Source organism: Puma concolor, chromosome B4 (genome assembly GCF_028749965.1).
Source record: "Puma concolor isolate L17-30 chromosome B4, mPumCon1.1.hap2, whole genome shotgun sequence".
Classification (NCBI taxonomy): domain Eukaryota; kingdom Metazoa; phylum Chordata; class Mammalia; order Carnivora; family Felidae; genus Puma; species Puma concolor.
The window spans coordinates 107,788,971-107,803,342 of NC_141673.1; the positions used below are offsets into that span (position 1 = coordinate 107,788,971).

Below are 14,372 nucleotides of genomic sequence, written 5' to 3' on the forward strand. Positions count from 1 at the left end.
CCTCCCCCGTTCATGCTCTGTCTCTCTCTGTCCAAAAATAAATAAATGTTGAAAAAAAAAAATTTAAAAAAAAAAAAAAAAAAAAGAAATTCCTTCCTAAATGTCTGTATAAGAAAAGCAAGTTGAGGGGCAGCTGGATGGCTCAGTTGGTTAAACATCCAACTCTTGATTTCAGCTCAGGTCATGATCTGTGCCCCACACTGGGATCCATGATGATAGCACAGGGCCTGCTTGGGATTCTCTCTCTCTCTCTCTCTCTCTCTCTCTCTCTCTCTCTCTCTCTGCCCCACCCCCATGTGTGAGCTCTCTTTCTCTCTCAAAATGAATTAAAAAAAGAAAAGCAAGTTGATTTAAAGCATAAGTATTAAGTAAATAAATAATACTAAACATACATGGATGTGACAAAAATGATGATGGTCTTGATAATATCTCTCTGGGCCACCCTCTTACCACCATCCCCTTCCTGAACTTTAAGCCTCTATTCCCATCGACTTGGCCCTATTCTTTAATCATAGATTGCATATAACTATCACAGCTTCATCTACAAAGATGGCTTCTCAAACCCACACCTTCAGCTCTGACCCACCATCCTCTCAGTCACCTGTGCACATTTCCACTTGGATGTTGTGGCTTCCCCTCATCGTGTCTGTGTGACATCTCTAGAACCACTGGTGGGGGGGGGGGTTAGGGAGAGAGACATTTCTTGAGTATTTCCTGTTTAACATGTTAGCATACTTTTCCCCTTGGTCCTTAAAGAGTCTCAATAAGAAGATACTATCTCTATGTTATATCTAGGAAATGGAGGCATATGGCATGTGCACAATTTGGCTAAGGTGCAATAGTTGTGAGAGTTCTAAAATTCTCAGGGTTTGCCAGTGCCATGGAATTTGCATTATGCCTGAGGCAGGAAAGGGAGTGTAGATGATCTGGCCAAACTTGGCACTTAGTGCATAAAGACACCACAGCCCAGTGACATGCCCAGGCCACTCTGCTAGCTCTGGCCAGCTCCTGCTTTGGACTCTGTTGTTGCCCATGACACTCACTTTTCCATGTCATTCTTCCAGACATGCATTGATGTCATGCTTGATGATTGCTTCACGGCCCACCTTCCATCCTAGTGTTTTCTGAACCTGTCACTGCCTTTCTTGTCCCACGGCTCCATCCTTCTATGGTTCAAACTGTTACCACCTCATTCCTGAACTACTGCAGAGTCTCCTGAATTTAGTCTGTCTAGGGACTGCTTTCCATATCTGTCTTCCTAAAACATATCTTCCATAAAACAAGGGGCACATATCACCTCTTGATCACAAACCGTCATCAGTTCAAGTCACTGCAGACCTTAATCCCAGGGACAATACCCTCATATCAAGTACAGACTATCCTGTCACTTGAGACCTGACTTAATTTAAACCCTAGCTGTCTTTCCAGCTTTGTCTCCCACAATGCAAATTCTTTAGCAAAAATGGTCTCCTCCTTGTGTCTCTGAGGGAACTTACACTTCCCATATGGAAATCACCTCAGTGCACCCAAGGTTCACCCCTCAGACCCAGCTCATACCACATATGCTAGCCTCCAGCCCCTAGAAATCCACCTTTTCTCTAAATTCTTGATCTGCTTATTATCTGGAGGAGTCATTTGGCAAGTAACAGATGTGACCCTGTGCTAGAATTCCTCTCCATCAGACACACCCTCCCTGCCTCCTCACCTGACTATGAGCCCCTGGAGGGCAGAGCAGAGTCTGATACCCTTTGCAATCCTGGTCCTTAGTCTCAGTGCCCTTCAGGGCAGGCCTCTCAGTACATGTTCTTCATAGTGATGATGCTATGTGTCTTCATGGGGGCAGAGGGTAAGGTTGTTGAGAAAGAGTTCCTCCTTTCTCCTCCCTGGAGTTGCATACCAAGTGCTGGGTGACAGATAGCCTGCTGACTCATGGGACTGTCTGGGGAGCAGATGAGCAGGAGATGTTAAAGCACATTGTAAAGCAAGAAGTGCAGCATGTGAGAGAGGCCACAGCTGCAAAATTGACCTCAATGTCCTCTAGGTGTCCTTTGGACTGTCCTCTGGAGGGATCTGTGAGCCATCAGTCCCTGGCCCTGTATAAGGCTCTGTGGAGGACACAGGGAAATTGTAACATAGTGCCTGCCCTCAGAGCACTCACATTCCTGATGGGGGAAGAGATATCTAGGATACTTGCCACATTCTGAAAATGTATAAAAAATACCATAAAGCCGGATGCAAAAATTCCAAATGACTGCCCATAAGGCTGTAGGGCTCACAGAAAAAGGAGATTGAGAGCCTTAGAGAAGTTAAAGCAACCCTCTAATGGGAAGAGGAATCCAGTGGAACTAGGTATATGGGAAAGTAGCATCTTAACTTGAGTGGTGGGTGTTGGGAGAAGACAAGGTATATATGTGGGAAGGGAAAGATTCGAGCAAAAAAGCTGGGACCTAATGAACTAGGAATAAGGATGTGGCATGATAAAAGTGAAGTTCTGAAAAGTTACTTGCTCAGAAATTCTTCATCCTTTGAGGGGAAAAAAACCCAGGCTAGAGAGAGAAATTCAAGGTGTGCATCCATATTCTCCATCTCCAGGCTTCTGGTGCTGGGATGTTGAAGGGGCTCCTCTGTGCCTCCACCCAACTTCTTTCAGGACGGCAATGCTACTGCCTCACGGTAATGCTTATGCCTCATGTCCTTTGCCTTGACAGCCCTGTGCTGAAACAAGGCTAAACACAGAACTACACAGGCTACTCTCTGATGGGGACTTGGGCTGAGCTCTCTAGCTGTAGTCTGAGACCATAATCTGAAATAAACATCTCCCACACAGGCTGAGAGCTAACCAGGAGACAGAGGAGCATTTGTCTTGCAGTGTTTATGAGCTCTTGCCTTTCCTGGCTGGGTGAGACTAAGCTAGTTCTACTGTGCCCAAATGGCTGATAAGGGGTGGAAGCACTGAAGCAGCAGAGGGATAAAGAGGTTGAATGAGGAGTGATGTGTAGAGATAGCAAACAGAGCCTAACAGGAAGGGTGCTTTCAGATGCAAGTGCTTAAAAACTCACCTTGAAATGGTTTCTACAATAAAGAAATTTTATCTCATATAAAATAAGCCACAAATTAGGATGGTACCAAAGTTGGTTAAGTTAATTCACTGGTTCAATGACTTTATCCAGGACTCCATTTCTTTCCCCCTTTTCCATCTGACACCATCAGCATGTTCCTCTGTCCTCAACTAGTAGTCCTCATGATCCCTAGGTGGTTACCATGGTTCCAGACTTCATATACATATACATGAGCATGTCCAGCTAAAAAAGAGATTATAGTGCTCTTATGAATGTATGTCTCTCTCTCCCTTTTAGTCAATGAGGAATCTTTTCTAGGGGCATCCCAGAAAATTTTCCTTCATGTCATATTGGCCAAGGATGGGTCACATGCCCCTTCTATAGCCAATGGATGGAGGAGAGGAATAGACTGATCTCTGTTGGGTTAGACTAGTGGTTGGTTTATGGCCACAGTGCTCCTCACAAGTAGTGACCAGGTTTGATTAGGAGTGGGAAGAGAGTGCAGGGTCCATACTACAGCCAGCATCTTTGGCCACATGTCTTCACACCACCAGACAAACAGACTCTGCATCCTAAGCACTTGCTTCACACTGCTGGGTTTCAACAAAAACCATTAAGCATAGCCCCAACAAAGCCCCACACACTTCCTGTTCTCATAGTGGTGTCACATAAATGGGTCCTGAGGTATTTGAGAGCTGAGCTGGGGGAGTCCATCTATCTCTGTAACCACAAACAATAGGAAAAACATTAAACTTACAGTCCTAGCTCTACTGCCTACTAACTGAAGGGCTTTATGGAAAATTATCAAATCTCTTTGATGAGTCTCCCCATGTATATAATGGAGAAAATATTTTTAATCTATCATGCAGAGTTACTATTATAACTAAAGCATCCAGGCTCAGACTCAAGTTAATGGCAGCTGTGGTGCTGTGGTGGAGGAGGGAGGAGTGGCGGTGGTAGTGGAGGTAGTGATGGTGAACACACTAGAGGTGTGATGGCAGTGGTGGTGATAATAGTGGTGGTGGTGCTGATGGTGGTAATGATGATGGAGGTCGTAATGGTGATCATGGTTTAGGTGGTGATAATACTGGTGGTGGAGGTCCTGGTGATGATAGTCCTGGTGATGATGATTATGAAGGTGATGGTAGGGATGGTGATGACAGTGGTGGTGGTGGAGATGGTGGTAATGATGGTACAGATGGTAATGGCAGTGGTGATGATAATGGTAGTGGTGTAGGTGGTGATGATGATGATAGTGATGGTGGTGGAGGTGATGATGGTGGTTATGACGATGATGGAGGTGGTGATGAAGGTGATTGTGATGATGATAATTGCAGTGGTGGAGGTGGTGGTGATCATGGTGGGGGTAGTGATGGCAGTGGTAATGATGATGAGTGGAGGTGGTGGTATTGATGGTGGTGCTGATGATGGTATAGGTGGTGATGGTGGTGATGATGATGATTATGGTGGAGGTAGTCATGGTGATCATGGTGCAGGTGGTGATAGTGATAATGGTGGTGGAGGTGGTGAGATGACAGACGTGGTGGTAGTGATGGTGATGGTGGTGATTTGAGAAGGAAAGGAAAGTGGGAGTAAGAGGAATAAAGGGAAAGAAAGGACCTGCCCTTCCCATTTTACAAAGTGGTCATGTGACTCTGGGGCACCTGGATGGCTCAGTCAACTAAGAATCCAACTTCAGCTCAAGTCATGATATCGCAGTTTGTGAGTTCAAGCCCTGTGTCAGTCTCTGTGCTGAGAGCCTGGAGCTTGTTTCAGATTCTGTGCCCCCCCCCCCCACCTCTCTCTCTGCCCCTCTCCCACTCATGCTCTGTCTCTCTCCCTCTTTCTCTCTCTCTCTCTCTCATAAATAAATAAATAAATAAATAAATAAATAAATAATATGTGACTCAACGATAAAAATGTATGGAAAAGTGCCTTCTAAACTGTAAAGTACTACCTGATGAGTTATCACTGTGATGCTTACAACATGGTTCGCAAACCTCCCAGATCCGTGGGAGCACTGACTATCATCCTTCACCCTTGTCTGCCATAAGTGAAATAATTCACTTCAAGAGGCAAAGTGTTGTCAGGTTCCCAGAGACATGAGGGAAATGCTCACAGATAGGGCGCTAGGAGTTTCTTTAGCCAGAATGGAACCTATTACTGTAGATCTAAGGACTAAGGAGGGAGCTAGGGAAAGAACATTTGGAAGACTTGGAACCCAGCAAACAGAGATATTTTTGGTTTGGTTTTGTTTTTAATTTGCCTTGATAATAGAAAGCAGATGTGAGGACTAAGTCTCTAGTTTCTGTTGAAGAAGATCCAAAGAGGCACAGAAGTGAGTTGTGCTACCTTCTTAGAAGCCAGGAAAGGTGATGAGGCCAAGGCAGGGGAGGAAACAAGGAGAAGTAGCAGGGCCAGTGCTGCTGGCCACTCCAGCTGCCCAGCAGGGCATCATGGAAACAAGCAGAGCCAGGACCTCAGTGGAGGATGCTCAAAGTCTTCAAGAGCAGGGATGTCTGCTTCACAATGTGTGCAGAACACCTACTGTGTGCAGGTGCCAGGATGACAGTTATGACAGCAGCTACCATTTGAGTGATGACTCTGGTTTCTGCTTCTCATAATTACCACTATTCCCACTCTACTGTTAAGAAGCCAAAGTTTGGAAAGATTATGTAGCTGATCATGGAGAAACAATTTGATCCCAGGTGTATCTGACTCCAAAGCCCTCTTTCCTCTGTCACTTTTCCTTTCATTTAAAGACACTTCTTAACCAAAGGTGACAAAGACACTTGCTTCTGCCCTGCAGTCCCTCTGTCCCTGGAGAGGAGAAACACATAGAAAACACACACATTGTGGTGAGTGCTATCATCTGAAGAAAAGGTGCTGCAGCTGCGGGAGGGACTGATATTCCAGCCCACTGGGGGCAGAAGAGGCAAGGGAGGGTTGAGAGTTCCAGACAAGGTGATGACATTCGAGCTGGCTTAGATCTGAGAAGGAGTCTGTCAGGTAGAGAAAGGGGTGGGGCTTGTCAGGACAAGAAGAGAGTTGCATGTAAACAGCCTTTCTGGTATGAATGTGGTGAGCCTTCTGGTGTGGCTAGAGCTCAGGGTGGTGGCTGAGGATGAGGCCAGAGGGACAAGTAGGGTTGGACTGTGATAGACCTGGGGGCCAGGTGAAGGGGGCTACATTCCATTTTAAGACAGAGGGGGGCTGTTGAAAGTTTTTGCACAGTAAACCAGTGTAGATATCGATGGGAAGGGTTAGGAAGCTCCTTTAATATCCAACGAATGATGGAGGCCTAGATGGAGATGAGCAGTGGAGACAGGCAGAAAAGACAGGGTCCATTTCCCTGGGCCAGGTATTGGTCTGACTCCTCAAAAGAAGTGGACATTTATGAAGGTTTTGAGGCCATTCCTGCCCAACCCTCCATTTGGTAAATTACATTCTAGCCCACAGGTCACTAAGCAAATCCCCCATTGTCCCCAGGAGTAATTCAACCCTGATTGGTAATATCTGTCACCCTCTCCACTCCATTACCCCCAAAGAAAGGGTAATATCCCTGAGCCAGAGTGAACTTTTGGGAGAGGAAGGGACTGGCCATACTCTGACAGCCAGGGCTGCCCTGTTAAGGATGGGCCGCCTTATAAGAAAACGACAGCATGAGATGGAGGAGGTTGAAGGGAGGGACTCCTGCTGTGGGTAGGAGGCTGGCCCACATGCCATTTGGGCACTCCAAGAAGGTGACACAGGCAGCACCTGACAAAGGTTGACTGTTCCCTCTGTACTGATCACATGCTGAACACCAGATAAAGAACTTAAGCCAGCCAGTCTCTGCTCTATGGGGCATTACATTGAGAAGCCTGGCCTCGGAAGGGACCCAGGGATGGACAGAGATGCTGTCTTGGAGATAGAGGCAGTGAAGGGCCCAGGAGGAACAGACAGGCCAGCTCCCCAACATCTGAGATAGCCCGCTTGGTGCTCTGGAACTGTGCTGGGGCAGCTGAGGCAAGGCTGACCTCCAGGTAGGAAGATGTGAACTTGAGAAATTAGTAAGTGGGTAAGTCTCTTCAACTTAGCATCATGGATAAGCATGGAAAAATAGTCCAGTTGGAGGAGAGTTTTTATTTTTGTTTTTTAAAACTGAACTGCTATAAAACCAATGGCACTGGCACACTTTTCAGCTCACTCAGCCTCAATTGCTACTTGCCCTCAATAAATAGATGAAATTTTTTTCAAAGCTGCTTTACTCTTAGACTATTAAGTGGTTTGTCCTGTCCCTCCTTCCTTTACTAGAAGTCCTGAGTCTTAAGGCCAGACTATTTGAACCACCAGGCACCTTCTAAATAAGGCTTCTATATAATGCCCTTGGGAAGGGCCTGCCCTCAAAGAATTGTGAAATTGAAGCAGTTGTCTTCAGGGGCCTCCCACCTCCCTTCCAAGCCCCCTTCTTCCCAATCCAGGTGCCCCAGGCATCTGTCTAGGGTTTCACAAAAGACCACACTGTCAGCTTTCTGATAAACTAGTCCCTGTTAAGGTGAAGGTTGACACAGATTTAAACATGACCTCATATACTTTAGGTGGAGATCTTTAAAAGTTGGAAAATTAAGATCCGAAGGAATGCTTCTCTTTTTTTCACTACGGTAAACTATATATAAAATAAAATCTGCCATTCTAACCATTTTTAAGTGTACACTTCAGTGGCACTAATTATACTCCCAGTGTTGTACACCCATTACCACTATCTATGTCCAAAGTTTTCCATGCCCTGAAACAGTTCCTCCCTCCCTCCACCTTCTGGTAACCTCATATCTACTTTCTGTCTCTCTGAATTTAACCATTTTAGACTTTTCACATAAGTGGAATCATACAATGTTTGCTCTTTTGTGACTGCCTTCGTTCACTTAGTATAATGCTTTCAAGGTTCATCCATACTGTAGCCTGTGTCAGAACTTTATTTCTTTTTATGACTGACTAATATTCCATTGTATGAATATCCTTCATCCACTGATGGAAGAAAGGCTTCCTAATGGCTGAATTCTAGGCACCAGTAGAGACCCAAGGAGAGGGGAATATTTGGAGATCCCTGCTACCAACCCTTGAACCATGCCATCTGGGTGCCCACCAGCCCCTGATAGGTACAATAATCCAGGATTTCAGTCATCTCACAGACAGAGACAGCTGTCCTATAGTAGAAGGAGCACCAGACCAGCCATCAGGAAATGCAAGTCCTCATCACATGAGGTAGATGTGTGGCCTTGGACAAGTCCTCTTATTTCTATATAATGAGGAGCTTGGGGCATGCATGTCCTTTTATGAGGTCCTTCCAGCTTCTTATATTCTGTCAAGTCCCTCAGTGTCCTAAGAGACACTTGCAGTGCAGCAAGTGGTGTGGGGCAGAGCAGACACTCAGGAATGCTTGTGACCCTCGGAAGGAAGGAAGGAAGGAAGGAAGGAAGGAAGGAAGGAAGGAAGGAAGGAGAGGAGGGAGGGAGGGAGGGAGGGAGGAAGGAAGGAAGGAAGGAAGGAAGGAAGGAAGGAAGGAAGGAAGGAAGGAGAGGAGGGAGGGAGGAGAGAAGAACTGGAGGAACTAAGGTATTCCAGTTTCTTTATCTCCCTTCATTATAGGTAGTCGGGAGGCTGTATTTAGAGGTCAGATTGAATGGTACTTAAGTTATGAAACAATCTGGAATATAAGGTGTGCTGCTTGGCTCATTATTATTGTGTTTCTTGTCTTTGCACCTTGTACTGAGATGGAATTATATGACTGGGCTTCTCATCAATTCTGTTTGGTGTAGAAATCTTGGCAGCTTCAATAAATACACTTGCATAAATTTAAGTGAATACACACAGGCTCTCTTTAGTATGAATTCTCACACCTTGGCTGTTATATAGCAGATATGAGCTCTACAGTGTTCAACACAGATGGTGGGCATCGCCCAGCTGTGCCATACATGTGTGTGTGCAGAAATGTGCACACGTGTATAGACATGGCAGGCTCTCCATGGTTGTCCTTGTCCAAGGAGCTCTACCCTGGCATGGCTTCTGTTCACAAGGAGTCTGTGTTCTCCTAAAGCATAAATATGAATAATCTCTTTACTGAAGGATCATTTTATTATTAAATCTATTTGTATTTATAGTGATCCTCAGAACAATGAGGAAAGGAACTCTTTGTTCCTTTCTATGTTTTGGAATTTGACTGTGCCTTAGGCAGAACTGCAAAGACACCAGGGATTGGCATCCTTACTTGCCACAGAATTGTGAAGAGACTTCGGAAGTCCTCTACTACTTTGGAATTCATGTTCAGAGTTCCAAGAAAAACAAACAAACAAAAAAGCACTGAGTCCTCCTCTCAAATAAAATCTCATGAAGAAACCAGCTTATAAAGACAATAAACATCTTCCAGGCTAGTCAGGAAGAGATGGCTACTTCTTTTTTGTGTGTAGTCTCTGTCCACACCCCATCATATTGGTTCTCTGGACTCTTTTGAACTGTCAGGATCTCTGGACAACTTTGCATGTGGGTTAAAATGGCACTGGTCTGGTTCAAGGTGGTGGTGGGTCAGTGAGCAAAGCCCCATTTTCTCAGCCTTCCCTAGCCTGTAACTCCTCCCAAGCAGCACTGTGTAAGCCTAGGGCTCTCTGCGGCATTGCATTTTTTTGATGCTTAGCTAGTTCTTTTATAGATGAGACAGACCCAGCAAAGTAAAGTGACTTACCCAAAGACACACACAAAGCCAGTGGTACCAGAATCAAGATTATTACCATCAAAAGATAATTGAGTCTCTGTCCTATAGAAGCTTATAATGTAGTTGAAAGATAGGATATGTGTACATGAAAAGATAAGTGGAAAACTAAGATAGCCTGTACTCACAAGTGTCTATTAGTTCCACAAGTGTTTAGAAGACATCATGGTTCCTGGGATCTGAGACTCTCTCTCCACTGAATTTTTCTAAATATTTCATACATGGGTATTGCCATGGACCCCAGCTTCCAGTGGTAGCGCTGATAAATGAGCAGGGAAGAGAGGAAAGAAAGGGAAAAGAAGATGAAAATGGGAAGGAAATAATAAGGGGAAAGATGGGAAGATACTATAGGAAGAGAAGGTGACAGGAAGAGAGGAAGACCAGAGCATCTGAAAGGCCGAAGTCATCACACCTGCCCCAGGCAGGTAGGACTTCACCCATACTTTGGGGGAGGGGTCCTGAAGGAGCCCTGGGACTCCATTCTAATGGACTTCCATTCCAGCCTTGATGGTCAGAGTTTCCACGCCATAGTTTCTGTGGTCCATCCTCTCTTCTCTTTGACCCTTTTCAGCCTCAACACAGAACAGTAGGAGTGGAATCGTAGTCTGTTCCAGGCTGGCTCCCAAAGTTCCCGAGTTCCCAAAATCACATTAAAAAAAAGGGCGAGGGGCGCCTGGGTGGCGCAGTCGGTTAAGCGTCCGACTTCAGCCAGGTCACGATCTCGCGGTCCGTGAGTTCGAGCCCCGCATCAGGCTCTGGGCTGATGATGGCTCAGAGCCTGGAGCCTGTTTCAGATTCTGTGTCTCCCTCTCTCTCTGCCCCTCCCCCGTTCATGCTCTGTCTCTCTCTGTCCCAAAAATAAATAAAGGTTGAAAAAAAAAATTTAAAAAAAAAAAAAAAAAGGGGCGAGTTCACAAGCTGAATATTGTGCATTCTCAAAGAGCTCTGTGGCCCCTCAGCATTCGGGAGAGCTCACAGCTCTGGCCTCAGAATTCAGGCAGGAGGAGGGCTGTGAAGGAGTGTGTATTCACAGGACCAGAGATGCTGAGATATCAGTGCAGCAAGAGGATGGTTTCAGACAAACTTTTGCATTTCTCTACTCCATTCATTTTTGCCCTTAGATGTTTCTATGGCAACACAACATATGTTTTGAAAGGATCAACCAAGCTGTTTCACTTGTTTATATTTTTGTTTCTTTCTTTCTTGGGTTTGGGGTTGGGGTGGGAATAACTTTAAGGGCATTCATGCCCCTAAGGTCAGAAGGAATACAGTACAGCCACCAGAGCACACACACTCAGCAGCACAGATGACTGCGTTCCAGACACTGCAGCAGGCACCTTCCCCTTCTCAGGATTCTTCATCCAGACCCCATCCTACTGGTCCCCTGTATCCTTTTCAGTTCTATCTCAGATCTTTAAACAACTTAGCATGAGGACTCTGACCTAGTTGTGTCTTTGAGAGATAAACAGGGACCAGTGAGATCCCTGGCACCCAAGAAGGCAAGATGAGATGAATGGACATTTGGACCTAGGGTCAGGAAATCTGGTTTCCCATCTTCAGCATTTACCTCCCTGGCTGGGATCTTATCAGCATCCCGGTTTTTCAAATGAGGAGGTTGATTAGATACCCTGTAAGATTCTTTGTATCTCTCCAACCCCATGGCTTTAAGCAGAATCCTGTAACTTGTGCCAAGGAGGTGCATTCCCATAATGTGAAAGCACTTTCCTGGGATGAGATTGCTCCTTATGGAGAGGGGTTCCGGCCTCATCTCCCCTCTCTATAGTCTGCACACTTTCCCAGGGCAACCTCATCCAGGCCTCCCCTGACAGCCAAACTCCTCCTGAACCCCCACTCTGTATGTCTGATGACCAGTAGTCCCAACTAAATGTCCCACAAATGCTTTAATTCAGCAAGTCCAGAACTGCTGTCTCTCCCCTCATGTCCCCCTCTGCAGTGAGAGGCATCACCATCCACAGTCACCCAAGTTAGAAACCTCAGGGAGGGGGGCAGTGCATTTCTTTCACTGCCTCTTCCCCCAACCCCTATATGCAACCAGAAACCAAATTACATCCTTCTGTCTCTCAAACCTACCTACCTACTTCTCACCAATCCCAATGCCTACCTTGGCTCAAGCCTCCATGATCTCTACATGGGTCACCTCCCCCCAAATCCTCCCACCCCATCACCACCCTCCTTACATAGACCAGTGCCAGACTACAATACACATCTAACCCCATCATTCACTATCTCCTCAGTGTAGAATTCAAGCACGCAGGTGTAGCCATAAAACCCCTGGTCATCTTCCTCCTACCAACCTCTCCAGCCCCACTTCCTCTTAGCCTTCACTCCAGCCAATCAGATGCCTGTATTACCTGAGGCTCTATACACACACACACACACACACACACACACACATACCTTACACAAGTTTCCTCAGGTTGCACTGTGCCCTTTTGTAACATGCTTTCAACACTGTCCTAATAGATATTTTAACCCCCAAATCACCTAATTTTAAAAGACCAGAGGCTCCCACATACTACTATTGGTTCCTGGGTCATCTCCCCCACCCCATGCAGCCACATCCCCAGACCAACCTTATGATGCTGTAATGGGTAGTAAGTAAAACACAAGTCTGCCCCTGAGGTGCTTGTTAATTCTGGATTCTCCATCCCCTTCCCACAGCTACTGCCTGATCAGGACCTTCATCAGCACATGAGCCAGTGGTTCTTAAACTTTTGGGTGCCTCAGAAACACCTAGAATTGCCTGCAATGCACATTTCCAGGCTCCATAGCCAGGACATCTACTTTAGTAGGTCTGGATAGGGCCCAGAATTCTGCATTCTTAAACTTTGCAACTTCAAACTGCTTCACCCAAAGCCGGACGCAGTGAGGCTGGCACTCACTCCAAGTCTAGTGCATCAGGGCAAAAATGGATGGGAGCACAGGCACATGTGTGGTCAGGCGTCTCCCCACAGAGCTATCCATTAGGCTACTAATGTCCCTGGTCTTGGAGCCCCCTCCCAGCAGGCAAGGCAGGAGGGGGTGTGCCTTCCCAGGTGATGCCCCCTCTCCACAGTGTGGGTGAGACCTGGAGGTCTTTGGTGAGCTCTGTCTGATCCAACAGAGGATGGGAAGATAGGTCCGAGGGTTCTGAGCCTAGCGCCCATTGGAGCCTGTAATCAGGCTTTCAACCTGTGGCTGAATGCCATGTGGACTGGTGTTTTGTGGCTCCAGTGTGAGATGAGCTGAGGCTCCTGCAGAGGTGAGCAGTGGAGCATGAAGGCATCCAGGCAGCCTTTGCCTGGTGGGGGCCATTAAGGCTATGCACTGGGAACAAGGTTGTGGGAGAAAGCAATTAGTGGTGAGGGAAGCCAGTGAATCAGCACAGAGTCGGCTCGCTCTAATTGAGCCAAAGAGTTTGTCCTGTTACGTGTGGGCTCCCAGGGACAGGAGCTTCATCCTTAAATGCAAAGCCTTTCTTCAAGATGGCAGAGGGAGGAAAAAGACTACCTCCCACCCTTGAAAAAACAGCTGAGCCTTTTCCCTTCACTGCCCCACCCCAGTGCCTGCCTCCATCCTAGAAATGCTGATTTTCTTGACTGACCTGGTCTGTGTCTTTGGACAAAGATTTTTTTATTTTCTCAAGAAAGACAGAGACTTCAAATTCAGGGTCAGTGTATATGAGCAGATTGGCTCTGTTTGAACTGCTGTTAGATTTTCAGTGTCTCAACTTCTTTGTGGTTGTGTTTCTGTCCTGTCATTTTGGAGACCTTGATTAGCATACTCTCCAAGGCAGCTTCTGTTATCCTCAGGATTTGTCACCTCAGTATTGTAATACACTGTTCTTGTGGTCCTGTTCCCTCCTTTCTCAGCCGTGTTCTCTGTCCTGACATCATTTCCCTCTAGATCAAGACATTATGAGGTCTCTTCTGAGAAATGAAACATTCACTGATGAACTAAATAAGATGTTTCTCCAAAATGTGTAATTTTTCCACCACCCTAATATTTGCATTTTAACAGGGGGCATTTGAAGACTAAAAAAAAACAAAAAAAAACAAAAAAAAACAAAAACAAAAACAAAAAAAAAAACCTTAATGCCCAGTGGATTGGAGCTCTAAGGTTGAAACAGACTGTGGAGTTGGTAATCTGGTTTGGGGGTCCCACCCAGTGTCCCCCTAGATCCTACCACAGAGGGAACAGCATTCTCCTCCACCTGCTTGTGTGCTCTACTGGTTCAGAAGTTACAAACCCCCAATCTAATGACTATTTTTCTCTCTTTTCTATTTTTGTTTCTTAGGAACGAGTGGAATATCTCTTTCTCATAATTTTTACTGTGGAAGCATTTTTAAAAGTAATAGCCTATGGACTTCTCTTTCACCCCAACGCTTACCTCCGCAATGGCTGGAATTTACTAGATTTTATAATTGTGGTTGTAGGGTAAGTATAACTACCTTTCTCTATTCCCTCCCCTTACCCCTTACCATCAACAAATGCATATCTCCTTTTCCTTCTGTATTTGTATCTCTTTTTGGTTTGGTCACAGTAGCACTGGGCTCTAGGCAAGATGA

At 45.9% G+C, this 14,372-nt stretch overlaps 1 protein-coding gene across 42 annotated transcripts in view; it reads left to right on the top strand.

The window, feature by feature from the left end:
- CACNA1C (calcium voltage-gated channel subunit alpha1 C) overlaps positions 1-14,372 on the top strand; it is a 767,747-nt gene that overhangs the window by 493,574 nt on the left and 259,801 nt on the right. For all 42 annotated transcript variants that reach the window (XM_086714435.1, XM_086714443.1, XM_086714446.1 and 39 more), the window contains exon 4: positions 14,102-14,241. In XM_086714435.1, the coding sequence (XP_086570561.1) occupies positions 14,102-14,241 (140 nt within the window). The remainder of the gene's footprint in view (positions 1-14,101; positions 14,242-14,372) is intronic.